Source organism: Bos taurus, chromosome 1 (assembly GCF_002263795.3).
Source record: "Bos taurus isolate L1 Dominette 01449 registration number 42190680 breed Hereford chromosome 1, ARS-UCD2.0, whole genome shotgun sequence".
NCBI classification, from domain to species: Eukaryota; Metazoa; Chordata; class Mammalia; order Artiodactyla; family Bovidae; genus Bos; species Bos taurus.
The window spans coordinates 138,651,343-138,667,022 of record NC_037328.1 but is presented as its reverse complement, the minus strand read 5'-3'; the positions used below and the strand labels follow the sequence as shown (position 1 = coordinate 138,667,022).

The 15,680-nt window shown below is 41.4% G+C and overlaps 1 protein-coding gene across 15 annotated transcripts in view; it reads left to right on the top strand.

Annotated features, from left to right (window-relative positions):
- The window catches only part of NEK11 (NIMA related kinase 11), a 282,360-nt gene that overhangs the window by 171,247 nt on the left and 95,433 nt on the right, over nt 1–15,680 (top strand). For all 15 annotated transcript variants that reach the window (XM_059889273.1, XM_059889277.1, XM_059889286.1 and 12 more), the window contains one exon: nt 13,766–13,929. In XM_059889273.1, coding sequence (XP_059745256.1) covers nt 13,766–13,929 — 164 coding nt within the window. The remainder of the gene's footprint in view (nt 1–13,765; nt 13,930–15,680) is intronic.

Sequence of the window (15,680 nt, the reverse complement as noted above, 5' to 3'; positions counted from 1 at the left end):
GCAAACTCTGGGAGATAGTGGAGGACAGAGGAGCCTGGCATGCTGTAGTCCATGGGGTCACAAAGAGTTGGACACAACTTAGCAACTAAACAGCAATAAGCGGTAATAATAATGGTCATTTATTAGTACCTACTAGGTGCAGGACATTATTCTGTATAGAACATTTTAAGAAGATCTTAAGCAGGACAAGTAAACTAGACCTCAAGAGATAAAAGATATAGCTGTCTGAAATATAATTGATAGCTGAAAAAGGACTTCCTTTCACAGTATCCATAGATGTGGGCTCTATTGATTTCTAGAAAATCTAAGGATTAAATGTATAATATAAAAGAATATAATCTTGCTGGCATCTGGTTGTTTTCCTTTAAGGAGTGTTTACATTATTAGCTTTTAGGATTGAAGGTATTCTTAATATTATTTTAATACCACTAATCTTTGGTTGGGTTGCTTAGAAGCAGAGGCTGAGATGGTTATTCTGTAGTGTGTGTCTTCTTGGGTAGAGTAGGGTGAGGGTTGTGTCAGGGCAGGGCAGTGGAGGTTGTTGAGCAAAAATGTGGTCCAGCTACAGACTAGCCCTGCCTGACCCCACAGTAGCTCAAACAGGAGTGACACCTCAGAGTTGGTTCCATCTTGAGTTAGTCAGCCATTGGCCAGAACTGTTCCTGGGTGGAGGTGAAATATAACCTCTTTGATAAGGTAATTCTTTGATCTAAGAGCAGTTGTCTAGAGAAGGAGGCATCTGTGCCCTGTTAGAAGTAGGTATGGACTGAACTGAGTTCCCTTAATTTAGATGTTGAAGCCCTAACCCCCAGGACCTCAAAATGTGACTGTATTTGGAGACTGGGCCTTTAAAGAGGCAATTAATTTGAAATGAGACTGTTAGGTCAAGGCCCAAATCCATTCTGACTAGTGTCCTTATAAGAAGAGGAGACTTGGACACAAGCGATGCCCACACACTTGCAAGCCAAGGAGAAACCAAAGTTGCCAGCACCTTGATCTTGGACTTCTAGCCTCCAGAACTATGAGAAAATACATTTATGTGGTTTAAGGCTTCTGTCGTGGCAAACCTAGCAGACCATAACTCAGCACCTGGAGGATGAGCAGGCCAACACTCGCAGGTGGAGTGTGTTTGTTAAGGAGCTTTGGGTGGAACATCAATAGCAGTCACCACACACACTTACAAATCAGGAAACTGTGGCCACAGGCGTGAAGTGGGTGCCCAAGGTGATACAGTCAATAAACAACAAAGTTGAACTTCAGTCTCTGTAGCTGATCCTCCTAATCACTATTGCGCAGTCTTTCTCAGAAGCAGCAGATATTACCAGTTAACTTGGGCTCCATTTCTGTCTTTTTTACCCTAATTTGTGCCCACCTTACATGAGATGGAGCTCCTTGGGGAAACCTAGCCAGCTCAGCATAGACAATGTCTGTATCTAAGTGCCTTCTAAAAGCGTTGTCTTTTACCCTGTTGTGTGAGAATGTTGTAGCATATTAACCTCAGGTTTTCCCTACATATGTGATGATGTCTTTATTTAAAATGTTTTTCATTAAAAAATGAATTAGGACAATCTTTTTCATATCCACACATGCTGTTTTAGGAAAATAAGAAATTCTGAGATCTGCCTCGTCAGTGTAATTATGATGTCATTCTGAGCACTGGCACTGAACCTGGTCTTTGGAGAGGTCACATCATGATCTAACAGTAGATCATGGTTTGTGTTTATTATAACTTGGCTCAGTATTTTCTGGCTCAGTGTAATAAAGCCATTGCCTCATTCAGAAAGTTAGGAAAGAAAGGAAAAATAAAGAAGGGTATCTCTGGGCAGCTGCCTGCTACCAAGACCCCAACTTGCCTCGCTGTAGCTAAAATACAGATAATCTTCTCTTTAAGAAGAGATTCTCCCCCACCACACATACCGCCTTTTTACAGGATATGGCAAAAACATCTTAAAAAGTGTCTTGTGGATATTGTTGACTTCCTTAGAGAAGAGGCAGAAAAGTGCAATTAAAAATGCATTTTAAATGTTGGATTTCGCAAATCACAAGTCATTTGGTCCTCAGACATTAATCAATTCCAACAGTATTGTTAGATGTGCAGAGAGAGCCAGAGTGTTCTTGCAGCTGGAGTAGAGTCTGGGGCACCTGACAGAAGCCACTGTCTAATGTGAGTGCCATCACAGGCTGGGCAGTATTAAACTGAGTCCTCAAACTTGCAGGCCTGTGGAATATAGCTGGAGAGGGTAGTATGAGGAAGGCATACTTTACTGTTTGGAGTTATGACTCCATCTGAGATATAAGGTCAGCAGATGTGAGAAACTGGGATAGAGTAGGTCTTTCATGGGGAAAAAAATTCCTTATCTTTTACTGATCTTCCTCCTCCCTTTTTCCGACCCTCCCTAAAATAAACATCAGAAAATTCTTTGCAGGAGATACTGTGTGGTAGTTTGAAAGTTTTCATCTCTTAGACATGTAAGCATTCACTTCTTCAATAAGAAGTTTGAATGTCTGCTTTGAAACATGGGTTTGAGATGCCATGAAGAAGAAGATGAACACAACTCCTTCCCTGTGGGAGCTTACTGTCTACATTGTGCTAAATTAGTGGTTCTTAAATTTAAATGTGTCGGGATCCTCTGGAGGACTTTTAAAATGTGAATTGCTGGACCCTCACTGCAGTTTCTGGTCCAGTAGGTCTGGGAGGTCCGAGAATCTGCGTTTTTAATAAGATCCTGGGCGATGCTGCTGTTATTTGTCTTCTGGGACATGCTTTTGAGAACCATTGTGCTAAGCTTGCTCCCTGCATTTGCTCAAAGCACACATATTGGATGGCTAGAATCATTTAGGGTAGTGGTGAGCTCACAGGCTCACATAATTCCTCCCACATAACTAAGTTTCTTTAAAGGAAATTTGGTTTTGCCTTTAAGCAAAGTTCTTACCTTATTGGCTCTTTACAAAATTCTTTAATATATTGATGATCATTTTAGAAGTTTAAAGTGCTGGTGCAATAATAGACAAAGTATTGGGGAATTTATCTTTAAACAGTTGTATGTCATTTTCTTCTTGAAGGTCCAAAAGATAGAGCAGTAGTTCTCATAGTATGTTGCAGCATCTTTGTGTAGAGTTCAGGCCCCACCTCAGAGCAGCTAAATCTGAATCAGTGGGCTTTGGGGCCAAGAATCTGTTTTACAAAGGCCTCCAGGCGATCCTGACCCACAGTCCACCTTGAGCATATCTGAGACAGAGTTGGACTGAGTAGCAGTGGGATTGAGACTGAGTGAGGGGCCCCTGGCATTCAATAGTCCTAGCTCCCTTCAGATAATTTACCAGGATGACTATGCGTCAGTTTTTCTATCTCATTAAGTCAAAGGTCTGTCCCTTGTTGTATGACATCTTTCAGAGTTATGAGGAAGATAATCACAATTATTATTTATGACATTTAAATTTCATAAATAATGATGGAAATATGAAAATAACAATGAAAATAATGTGGTAAGTAGATGAAAATTCCTAGCTAATCATAAAACTTCTTTGTCTTGTTCACTTAAGAAGGCTTTCTTATCTCTCCTCCTTGCTATTCTTTGGAGCTCTGCATTCAATTAGGTATATCTTTTCCTTTCTCCTTTGCCTTTTGCTTCTCTTCTTTCCTCAACTACTTGTAAGCCTTCCTCAGACAACCATTTTGCCTTCGTATATTTCTTTTTTCTTGGAATTATTTTGGTCACCGCCTCCTGTACAGTGTTACAAACCTCTGTCCATAGTTCTTCAGGCGCTCTGTCTATCAGATCTAAGCCCTTGAATCTATTTGTCATTTCCACTGTTTAATAAGGGATTTGATTTAGGTCATACCTGGATGGCTTAGTGGTTTTTCCCTACTTTATTCAATTTAAGTCTTAATTTTGCAATAAGGAGCTCATGATCTGACCCACAGTCAGCTCCTGGTCTTGTTTTTGCTTACTGTATAGGGCGTCTCCATTTTTTGATGCAAAGAAATAGAGGAAAACAATAGAATGGGAAAGACTAGAGATCTCTTCAAGAAAATTAGAGATATCAAGAGAACATTTCATGCAAAGATGGGCACAATAAAGGACAGAAATGGTAAGGACCTAGCAGAAACAAAAGAGATTAGAAGAGGTGGCAAGAATACACAGAAGAACTGTACAAAAAGGCCTTAATGATGTGGATAACCATAATGGTGGTGTCACTCACCTAGAGCCAGACATCCTGGAGTGTGAAGTCAAGTGGGCCTTAGGAAGCCTTTACCATGAACAAAGCTAGTGGAGGTGATGGAATTCCAGCTGAGCTATTTCAAATCCTGAAAGATGATGCTGTGAAAGTGCTGCATGTATATGACAGCAAATTTGGAAAACTCAGCAGTGGCCACAGGACTGGAAAAGGTCAGTTTTCATTCCAATCCCAAAGAAAGGTAATGCCAAAGATGTTCTAACTAACACACAACTGTGCTCATTTCACGTGCTAACAAGGTAATGCTCAAAATCCTTCAAGCTAAGCTTCAACAGTACAAGATCCAAAAATTCTAGATGTACAAGCTGGATTTAGAAAAGGCAGAGGAACAAGTGATCAAATTGCCAACATCCATTGGATCATAGATAAAGCAAGTGAATTTCAGGAAAACATCTACCTCTGCTTCATTAACTGCACTAAAGCCTTTGTGTGGATCACAACAAACTGGAAAATTCTTAGAGAGTTGGGAATACCAGACTACCTTGCCTGCCTCCTGAGAAACCTGTGGCAGATCAAGAAACAACAGTTAAAACCGGATATGGAACAACAGACTGGCTCAAAATTGAGAAGGGAGTATGTCAAGGCTTTAACTTATACGCAGAGTACATCATGCAAAATGCTGAGCTGGATGAATCACAAACTGATATCAAGACTGCTGGGAGAAATACCGATAACCTCAGATATGCAGATGATACCACCTTAATGGCAGAAAGTGAAGAGGAACTAAAAAGCTTCTTGATGAAGGTGAAAGAAGAACATGAAAAAGCTGGCTTAAAACTCAACATTCAAAAAACTAATATCATGGCATCTGGTCCCATCACTTCATGGCAAATAGATGGGGAAACAAGGGAAACAGTGACAAACTTTATTTTCTTGGGCTCCAAAATCACCATGGATGGTGACTGCAGCCATGAAATTAAAAGACGCTTAGTCTTTGGAAGAAAAGCTGTGACAACATAGAGACATCACTTTGCTGGCGAACGTCTGTCTAGTCAAAGCTATGGTTTTTCTAGTAGTCATGTTCAGATGTGAGAGTTAGACAATAAAAAAGGCTGAGAATTGATGCTTTTGAACTGTGATGTTGGAGAAGACTCTTGAGAGTCCCTTGGACTGCAAGGAGAAGAACCTTGCAGTCAATCCTAAAGGAAATCAATCCTGAATATTCATTGGAAGGACTGATGCTGAAGCTGAAGCTCCAATACTTTGGTCACCTGATGCAAAGAGCTGACTCACTGGAAAAGACCCTGATGCCGGGAAAGATTGAGGAGATGATGAGAAGGGGATGAGAGAGAAGGTGGTTGGATGGCATCGTTGATTCAGTGGACGTGAGTTTGAGGAAACTCCTGGAGATAGTGAAAGACAGGGAAGGCTGATATGCTGCAGTCCAGGGGTCACAGAGAATCAAACATGACTGACTGATTGAACAACAGCAACCATAAAATAGCACTAATGCAGTGGAATAAAGATAGGATTCAGGTAATTTACATTTCCAGTCCGCCATGTATTCAGCTGTGTGACATGTGGTTGGTTATTAGCCTGTCTCTCACTTTATTTAAAAATTGAGGTAAAAAGGTTGTCCTGGTCTAAGTTGAATCACTGTTGCAGTGATAAAGTAGAATAATGGATATGAATGTGCATTTAAAAACAATCTATAAAGTGCTGTGACTCTGGCCTGCTAATTCATGGTTTTGTTATTCCCCATCATTAAAATGGGAATAGGCCCCTATAACTCTATAGAGATTGTGAGTAGTGAGACAACTAATATCACAACAATTTGAGCTCAGATCCCCTGGAGAAGGAAATGACAATCCATTCCAGTATTCTTGCCTGGGAAATCCCATGGACAGCGGAGCCTGGCAGGCTATAGTCCATGGTGTTGCAAACGAATCAGACACAACTTAGTGGCTGAACAGTAGCAACAACAAAAGTAAAGTTTATTTCTTCATTTATTGTCTGTAACATATAAATGTTGTAAGGTGTGGAGATATTATAAGATCTTATGCATTTTATTATAGTGCTTCTATAATAGTATATGCTAGTACTTTTGTTTGAACTAGTCACATCCTGGAGAACTTTTCACATTGTGGCCCTCAGGCCAGCAGCACCAGCATCCCCCGGGCACTTGTCAGAAATGCATGTTTCCAGGCCTCTCTCCTGACTGGCTGGATCAGGGCCCTATGTGGGTCCCAGCAGTCCATGTTTTAACAAGCCCTGCAGGTGATCCTGCTGCTCACTTAAGTCTTAGAGGAAGGGCTTTATTAGGGTCTCTGTTGAAGGGTCTGATAAAGAGCAACCTTTTCCCAGGACAGGGTAACTATCTCTCTTTTTCTCCAGCATGGATATGCAACAACTGTGTCCAAGCTGGGGCAGCCATTGTTAGATTCCTGCGTAAATGTATCCGTCACCACTGCCCAGTGTAGTGGAGATCAGGATGCTGGTCCCAAGCATCTGTCAGGAGGCTGACTTTAGGGTATGAGAAAATGAAAGCTATTTATCTCAGACCATTTTCCCTTCCATGACAGCAGAAATGAGCCTTTGCCTAACAAGGCTTCACACTGGACCAGTGTCTGAAAAACACACAATTTGACAAATAGCATGAGCTGACTTCTTTCTTCCAATTTTTCCACTTGAAAATGCACCCTTTTCTGAGCCTCGCCAAGTTAGTGGTATTTGAGTAAGAAACACTGGTGATGGGTTCATCCTGGTCTATTTCATGACTTGGACACCTGTCCGTTTCTTCCCTCCTCTTCTCCCTGGGAGGGGATGCTTGAAGCAGAGAGAAAGGAACTGACTGTGCGCAGGGAGCCATGTTATGGGAAGGGCTCAATATTTAGTAAGAGAAACACTTGTCTGTGGGGTAGAGCTGTGGTATGATCCAGCTGCCACCTGCTTTTCTAAATAAAGTTCACAGCCAATGGAGCACAGCCATGCTCATGCATTTATTGTCTATCTCTGCTTTCACACTACAAAGAGTTGGGTAGCTGTGACAGGGACTGTATACCCTGCAAGACCTAACACTTTTTCTGTCAAGCCCTTAAAAGAGCAAGTTTGTTCACCCCTGTCGTAGAGGTTCCCTCTAAGCTGCCTGGAGGAGCCAGGATGGAACCAGAGACAGGAAGGTGATGGGAGGAGAGGAGGGTGTAAAATGCCCGGAGTCCCTCTGGAGTCCAGCAGTCAGAAGGGCAGTGGGAGGAGCCACTCCTTACTACCTTTGGTGTTGAGCACTGTGTAGATTTTGAGAAGTGATTCTATTTAAAATATTGTTAAAATTTTTAACTTGGCATCCATTTGTGATTGCCTGATATTTATTTTCTTCCTGGTGTTGAGCATTACAGACAAAACTACAGAGTTTTACGTTCAGTGTCGGTAGCTCACATTTCCTGGACGCATACCATGTGCACTGATAGCTGCATTATCACACTATGTAATGTTCACCATGATTCAGTGAGACGAGTGCTATCTTCCCCACTCTATAGATGAGAAAACTGAAGGGCAGAAAGTTTACATAACACCCAGCATCAAGAGCCTCAGTTTAAATGTGGGTCTTTTTGATGCCAAAGTCAGCATTCTAAACCAGTGTTTTTCAAATTCTGGGTTGAGAAATCAATTTAGCAAGTTGCAACTAGCATTAAAAAAGAGAGAGAGAGAGAAATCATTTAATAGTATGCAAAATGCCAGAGTGTGTCATTTGTAGTATGGGTAAATCTTGATGCATGAAGCTTTTGTTTCAATTGTAAAGATGTTTTTTTATAAACACAAATCCAAGCACATTTCTGTACCCTGGGCAGCAATGTAAATGACATGTCTTACTGTCTCAGAGTCAATCTTGAAAGCGAATATTCTTTCCTGAAAGTGGGGCGTGGGGGACAGAGAAACAGAGGGACAAAATATGAGTGAGTCAGTGAATGAATAACTGTCAAAGAGAGACAGACTCATGGAGAGGACATGGGAGGAAGTGGGATGACAGAGAATGGACATCTCTGTGGATGAGACACAGAGACCTAGGCAGAGGCCGAGGATGGCGGGGAAGAGAGGCAGGACGTCCACTCAGCGAGTGCGTGCCCCTGCATGAAGGCAAAACTGGAGACCTGAATTGTCCTCCCGGTAGATATTGGTTTTCATATACTTCTGTTGCTGTGATCCTTTGGTCATTCTGAGTGTGAGTAAAATAAAGATTTTTATAAAAAATGGCCCCTACGCACAAATACTCTGTTTCATATGCTGCTCAACTGATAATAGGTGATCGGAGGGGAAAACAGACTGTGTTGGAGTTACTGAGAGAAACTGAGTTTCCTAAAGAATTGGCAAAGGTGTTTTTGAATATGTGTATTAATAATTCTTTGGCAATGCCAAAGAACGCTCAAACTACCGCACAACTGCACTCATCTCACATGCTAGTAAAGTAGTGCTCAAAATTCTCCAAGCCAGGCTTCAGCAATACATGAATTGTGAACTTCCAGATGTTCCAGCTGGCTTTAGAAAAGGCAGAGGAACCAGAGATCAAATTGCCAACATCCGCTGGATCATGGAAAAAGCAAGAGAGTTCCAGAAAAACATCTATTTCTGTTTTATTGACTATGCCAAAGCCTTTGACTGTGTGGATCACAATGAACTGTGGAAAATTCTGAAAGAGATGGGAATACCAGACCACCTGACTTGCCTCTTGAGAAATCTGTATGCAGGTCAGGAAGCAACAGTTGGAACTGGACATGGAACAACAGACTGGTTCCAAATAGGAAAAGGAGTGTGTCAAGGCTGTATATTGTCACCCTGCTTATTTAACTTATATGCAGAGTACATCATGAGAAACGCTGGACTGGAAGAAGCACAAGCAGGAATCAAGATTGCCGGGAGAAATATCAATAACCTCAGCTATGCAGATGACACCACCCTTATGGCAGAAAGTGAAGAGGAACTAAAAGGCCTCTTGATGAAAGTGAAAGTGGAGAGTGAAAAAGTTGGCTTAAAGCTCAACATTCAGAAAATGAAGATCATGGCATCCGGTCCCATCACTTCATGGGAAATAGATGGGGAAACAGTGGAAACAGTGTCAGACTTTGTTTTTCTGGGCTCCAAAATCACTACAGATGGTGACTGCAGCCATGAAATTAAAAGATGCTTACTCCTTGGAAGGAAAGTTATGACCAACCTAGATAGCATATTCAAAAGCAGAGACGTTACTTTGCCAACAAAGGTCTGGCTAGTCAAGGCTATGGTTTTTCCTGTGGTCATGTATGGATGTGAGAGTTGGACTGTGAAGAAGGCTGAGTGCTGAAGAATTGATGCTTTCGAACTATGGTGTTGGAGAAGACTCTTGAGAGTCCCTTGGACTGCAAGGAGATCCAACCAGTCCATTCTGAAGGAGATCAGCCCTGGGATTTCTTTGGAAGGAATGATGCTAAAGCTGAAACTCCAGTACTTTGGCCACCTCATGCGAAGAGTTGACTCATTGGAAAAGACTCTGATGCTGTGCGGGATTGGGGGCAGGAGGAGAAGGGGATGATGGAGGATGAGATGGCTGAATGGCATCACTGATTCGATGGACATGAGTCTGTGTGAACTCTGGGAGTTGGTGATGGACAGGGAGGCCTGGAATGCTGCGATTCATGGGGTTGCAAAGAGTCAGACAGGACTGAGTGACTGAACTGAACTGAATTCTTGTTTTTGAGCTGGCCAGTTTTAATTCCATGGTACTGCCTCTTGTGTTCTGTGCAAAATCATAGATAGCAAAGATTTTAAAACATTCAATTGTCAGGGCTTTCTACATCCACTAAGTATTTTACTTTCAAGGGATTCTGGAATCAGTTAATGAAAAGTTCATTTTTATAGATGTGGAAATTGATGGAACATTTGATAAAGTTTCCCTATACACAGATGCTTTCATATGAATCATATTATTGAATCTTCATAGCTACCCTGTTAGATTACCTTTTGTCCACTTCACTAGGAAAAAAAAAAAAAAAAGAGCTCAGCAAATTCAAATTCCTCACTCAAGTTTCTTATTTAAGAGGTGGCAGAGCTAGATTCTAACCTTGATTCTCTAACACCAAATTCCATATTTTCCGCAGTGGACATAAAATAATAGTCTCAGGTGGTACCAGTGGTAAAGAATTCATCTGCCAATGCAGGAGATACAAGAGATGCTGGTTTGATCACTGGGCCAAGAAGATCCCCTGGAGTAGGAAACAGCAGTGCACTCCAGTATTCTTACCAGGAAAATTCCATGGACAGAGGAGACTGGCACGCTGCAGTCCATGGGGTCCAACTCTTTGTTGGACATGACTGAGCACACATGCACTAGGCATAAAATATCAACAATGGGATGAAAACCAGTGCTCTGTGTTACAGTTTAGAAGGATAATTTTGTTTTTAAGTCAGTCAGTTCAGTCACACAGTCATGTCCGACTCTGCAACCCCATGGACTGCAGCATTACAGGCTTCTCTGTCCATCACCAAATTCTGGACCTTGCTAAAACTCATGTCCATCGAGTCGGTGATGCCATCTAACCATCTCATCCTCTGTCATCCCCTTCTCCTCCTGCCTTCAATCTTTCCCAACATCAGGGTCTTTCCCAATGGGTCAGTTCTTCGCATCAGGTGGCCAAAATATTGGAGTTTCAGCTTCAGCATCAGTCCTTCCAATGAATATTCAGGACTGATTTCCTTTAGGATGGACTGGTTGGATCTCCTTGCAGTCCAAGGGACTCTCAAGAGTCTTCTCCAACACCACAGTTCAAAAGCATCAGTTCTCTGGCACTCAGCTTTCCTGATAGTCCAACTCTCATATCCATACTTGACTACGGGAAAAACCATAGCTTTGACTAAGTGGACATTTGTCAGCAAAGTAATGTCTCTGCTTTTTAATGTGCTATCTAGGTTGGTCATAACCTTTCTTCCAAGGAGTAAGCGTCTTTTAATTTCATGGCTGTAGTCACCACCTACAGTGATTTTGGAGCCCCCCAAAATAAAGTATTTGTTTCCATTGTTTCCCCATCTATTTGCCATGAAGTGCTGGGACCGGATTTCATGATCTTCGTCTTTTGAATGTTGAGTTTTAAGCCAACTTTTTCACTCTCCTCCTTATGGTAGAAAGTGAAGAGGAACTAAAGAACCTCTTGATGAAGGTGAAAGAGGAGAGTGAAAAGCTGGCCTAAAACTCAACATTCTAAAACCTAAGATCATGGCATCTGGTCCCATCACTTCATGGCAAATAGATGGGGAAGCAATGGAAATAGCGACAGACTTTATTTTCCTGGGCTCCAGAATCACTGAAGATGGTGACTGCAGTCATGGAATTCAAAGATGCTTGTTCCTTGGAAGAAAAGTTATGACCAACCTAGACAGCATATTAAATAGCAGAGACATTACATTACCAACAAACATCTGTCTAGTCAAAGCTATGGTTTTTCCAGTAGTCATGTATCAATGTGAGAGTTGGACCATAAACAAGGCTGAGCATCAAAGAATTGATGCTTTTGAACGGTGGAGAAGACTCTTGAGAGTCCCTTGGACTGCAAGGAGATCCAACCAGTCCATCCTAAAGGAAATCAGTCCTGAATATTCATTGGAAGGACTGATGCTGAAGCTTAAACTCCAATATTTTGGCCACCTGATGCAAAGAACTGACCCATTGGAAAAGATCCTGATGCTGGGAAAGATTGAAGGCAGGTGGAGAAGAGGATGAGAGAGGTTGAGATGATTGGATGGCATCACCGACTCGATGGACATGAGTTTTAGCAAGGTCCGGAGTTGGTGATGGACAGAGAAGCCTGGTGTGCTGCAGTCCAAGGGGTCACAAAGAGGCAGACACAGCTGAGCGACCAAACAACAACAAGAACAACTAATGTGTACAAAGCCTAAATGCCCATGGTTTTAATAAGGTAGAGAGAGTACCATTATTTAACTTTCTCCCTTCCCCAAGGATATTTCTTATTTCTAGACTCCCATTAGCAAATTGGAATTGATATCACTGTACTTTTTTAGGGTCTTGGATTTTGAATGGACTGACAGATCCATTCTTAGCCTTTCTTGGTTGAAGACCATTATAAGCACCAACCAGACTTTCCTAGTGGCTCAGTGGTAAAGAATCCACCTGCCAATGCAGGAGACACAGGTTCGATCCTTGGATCAGGAAGATCCCCTGGAGAAGGAAATGGCAACCCACTACAGTTTTCTTGCCTGGGAAATCCCATGGGCAGAGGCACCAGGCGGGCTGCAGTCCATGGGGTTACAAAAAGTCAAGCACGACTTAGCAACTGAACAGTAACAACAATATTTCTAGTTGGTAATAATATTGCATTGAGTAACATAGGTAGCACTTCCTGGCAGCAGCTTAACTGGGTGGCCTTTCCTTGTGTTTTTGTTGTTGTTGTTTTTAATTAAGAATGAATGGATAAGAAAGCTGTGGTACATATACACAATGGAGTATTACTCAGCCATTAAAAAGAATACATTTGAATCAGTTCTAATGAGGTGGATGAAACTGGAGCCTGTTATACAGAGTGAAGTAAGCCAGAAGGAAAAACACCAATACAGTATACTAACGCATATATATGGAATTTAGAAAGATGATAACAATAACCCTGTGTACGAGACAGCAAAAGAGACACTGGTGTATGGAACAGTCTTATGGACTCTGTGGAAGAGGGAGAGGGTGGGAAGATTTGGGAGAATGGCATTGAAACATGTAAAATATCATGTATGAAACGAGATCCCAGTCCAGGTTCAATGCACAATACTGGATGCTTGGGGCTAGTGCACTGGGACGACCCAGAGGGATGGTATGGGGAGGGAGGAGGGTTCAGGATGGGGAGCACATGTATACCTGTGATGGATTCATTTTGATATTTGGCAAAACAAATACAATTATGTAAAGTTTAAAAATAAAATAAAATTTAAAAAAATATCCATTATAATAAAAGGCAAAAAAAAAAAATGCTTCATATTCATGTAAGTAGAACCTTAGTGTGATCTACATCTCAAAAACCTTCATAGCCTTAGAATTTTAACATTTCCCTCAGCTCGCCAATAATGCCATTTCTATATATTCTATCCCTCTTGCCTGACCTCCCTACTAGTATTTTCTTTAAAAGAAGAAATTCCCAGCAAGAATGCTTATATTTGTCCCCCCCACTGTGTCCGCAAAAACTTTATGTGGATAGTAGAGTCTGGTGGTCAAGGCATCTTACTTTGCTTTTGGTCCTAAATCCCCTTATTTGTAATAATGATTCATGCCTCTGAATGTAAAGACTTTAGAAGAGGTCATTTCTTCTTGTTTCATGGTTTTATTCTTACAGTTTCAAAAAGTGGTTGCAAATAGAACCATCCCTCCTTTCCTCCACTGGTTTAACTGCTGAGTATTTATTACATTCTACTAGGTGCATTCAGGAAGCTAAGATTCCACTCTGCACTCCATGAAAACTTTGTTAGTGTTAACAGAATACATATCTCTGGGCTATGGGGGTCCTAGACTCATTATCATTTTAATGACCAACAGGACCTCATTTTTGCTTATTCTTTATTTCAGAGATCCCAGAAGACCCACTTGTGGCTGAAGAGTATTATGCTGATGTATTTGATTCCTGTTCTGAAGAAAGTGAGGAGAGTGAGGAAGGAAAAACAGTATTCTCAGTCAAGGATGAAGAGGTTGAGGATGAAGGACCCCAGCCTGTTTACAGGACAAACCAACAGGTAAACGTAGCTTCCAGCAGATGCAGTGGAGCTGTCCAAGGTGCTGACCAGGCTGTGCCTTCCTAGGAAGAGTCAAGGGAGTCTTAGAAACCAAGTAGGAGAACTAAGATTTGTTATACGGGCTCTATATGATCTGTCTTAATTTCCAAGGCCCAGGGGCAGACAGGGCCCCATGGGACTGTGTGAATCTGGGTGTGTTGATGAGGACAGGGTTGGAGCACTCAGTACTGATTCAGGTGAGAGGATGAAACACACTACACTGCTTATACACTGAGGAGCAGCCCACATATAGCTGCCGAATAAACATTTCATGTGTCTCTTTAGAAGAGAGAAGAGGATATTTAAAATTATACTGCTCTGCCTGGTAATCAGATTTGTGAGTCATGTCCCAGTGCATTAATTAGTTCTGGGGTTGAAGTCCAGAGATCTTGGGCTTAGGAGATGGTCTTCCTGGCCACTCCAGCCCTTGAAGTTCCCCCCTTACATACAGTAATGGAATCTCTGAGTTCACGACCTTGCCATAGATTCTGTAACAATAACAATAATAGCTTCATCTGGGTCATACACCAAGAAACAGCCATGCATGTGATTTCACTGTTGGTTGTCTGCAAGAGAGAGGAAAAGCAAGAGTTGTGTGAAGAAAAAGCAGATAACTCTGGTCAATTTATTCAGTTTATACTTGATTTACTTCTTAGGCCATAATCTGATAATCTTCCTAGTCCTAAGCTTTCATAAGGTACAGAAGCTTTTTACTAACTGGAAACATTAAGTTAGTAAGATAACAGTCAATCAAAGGGCATCTGTGTTAATGGAGACTTAATTTAGGAGGATTTACTGAAGGTTGTCCACAATCCATTCAATCCTTTTTAATGAAGACTAGGCAATTCATCATAATACTCAATGAATAAATCCAGTAAGAAATGTTCTCAAGTTCTCCATCAGAAAAAGAAAGAGGCAGGGAGAAGGGGATAGAGGGAGTGATATAGAGCTGAGCAGAGAAAGGGACGAGAAAGAGAGAAAGGATGAGAGAGAGAAATTGAGAGATAAATACATGAAGAGAGAAACAAATAAATATTGAGAAAAACAGAGTACAGTGAGGATTCAGCATACCAAAATAAAAACACTTCCCTTACACTGTTTCCCTATTTTCTCCAGTGGACTTGTAAACAGAAGCACCTCCTACCACAAATTGACAATATAATCTCTACTTGTACTTCTGTCCTAAACAGCAGAGACTAATATTGTTACATTATCACAGAAACTTTATTCTGTGACTGTGGTTGCAAAGCACATAATATGCAAAACACATCTGTTTCTGTCCAAAGCATCAAGTGGTAAAATTTTAGCTACTAACATTATTACCTTAAAATATTTTCAATTAAATAAAACCAACTTCAGAAAACCAGAGGGATCACTTGCAGATCATGTGACCTTGTGTGAGTCACTAAACCCCACTGTGCCTTGGTTTCCCAATCTAATGAAGTACTTAATAATGAGATATTAGCTGTTATTAAGATAAAGCTATATAGCCATTTTGTGGCTTTTTTATGGTACTTCCAAAACTCCTTAATTCCAAAGTGAGAGTTTATGGTACTTCCCTCATGGTCCAGTGGTTAAGAATCTGCCTTCCAGAGTCTGGTTAAAGATGGTGGAGTAGAAGGACATGTGTTCATCTCCTCCTGAGAGAGCATCAAGACTGCAACTAGTTTTTGAACAACCATCAACAGGAAGACACTGGAATCCAACAAAAA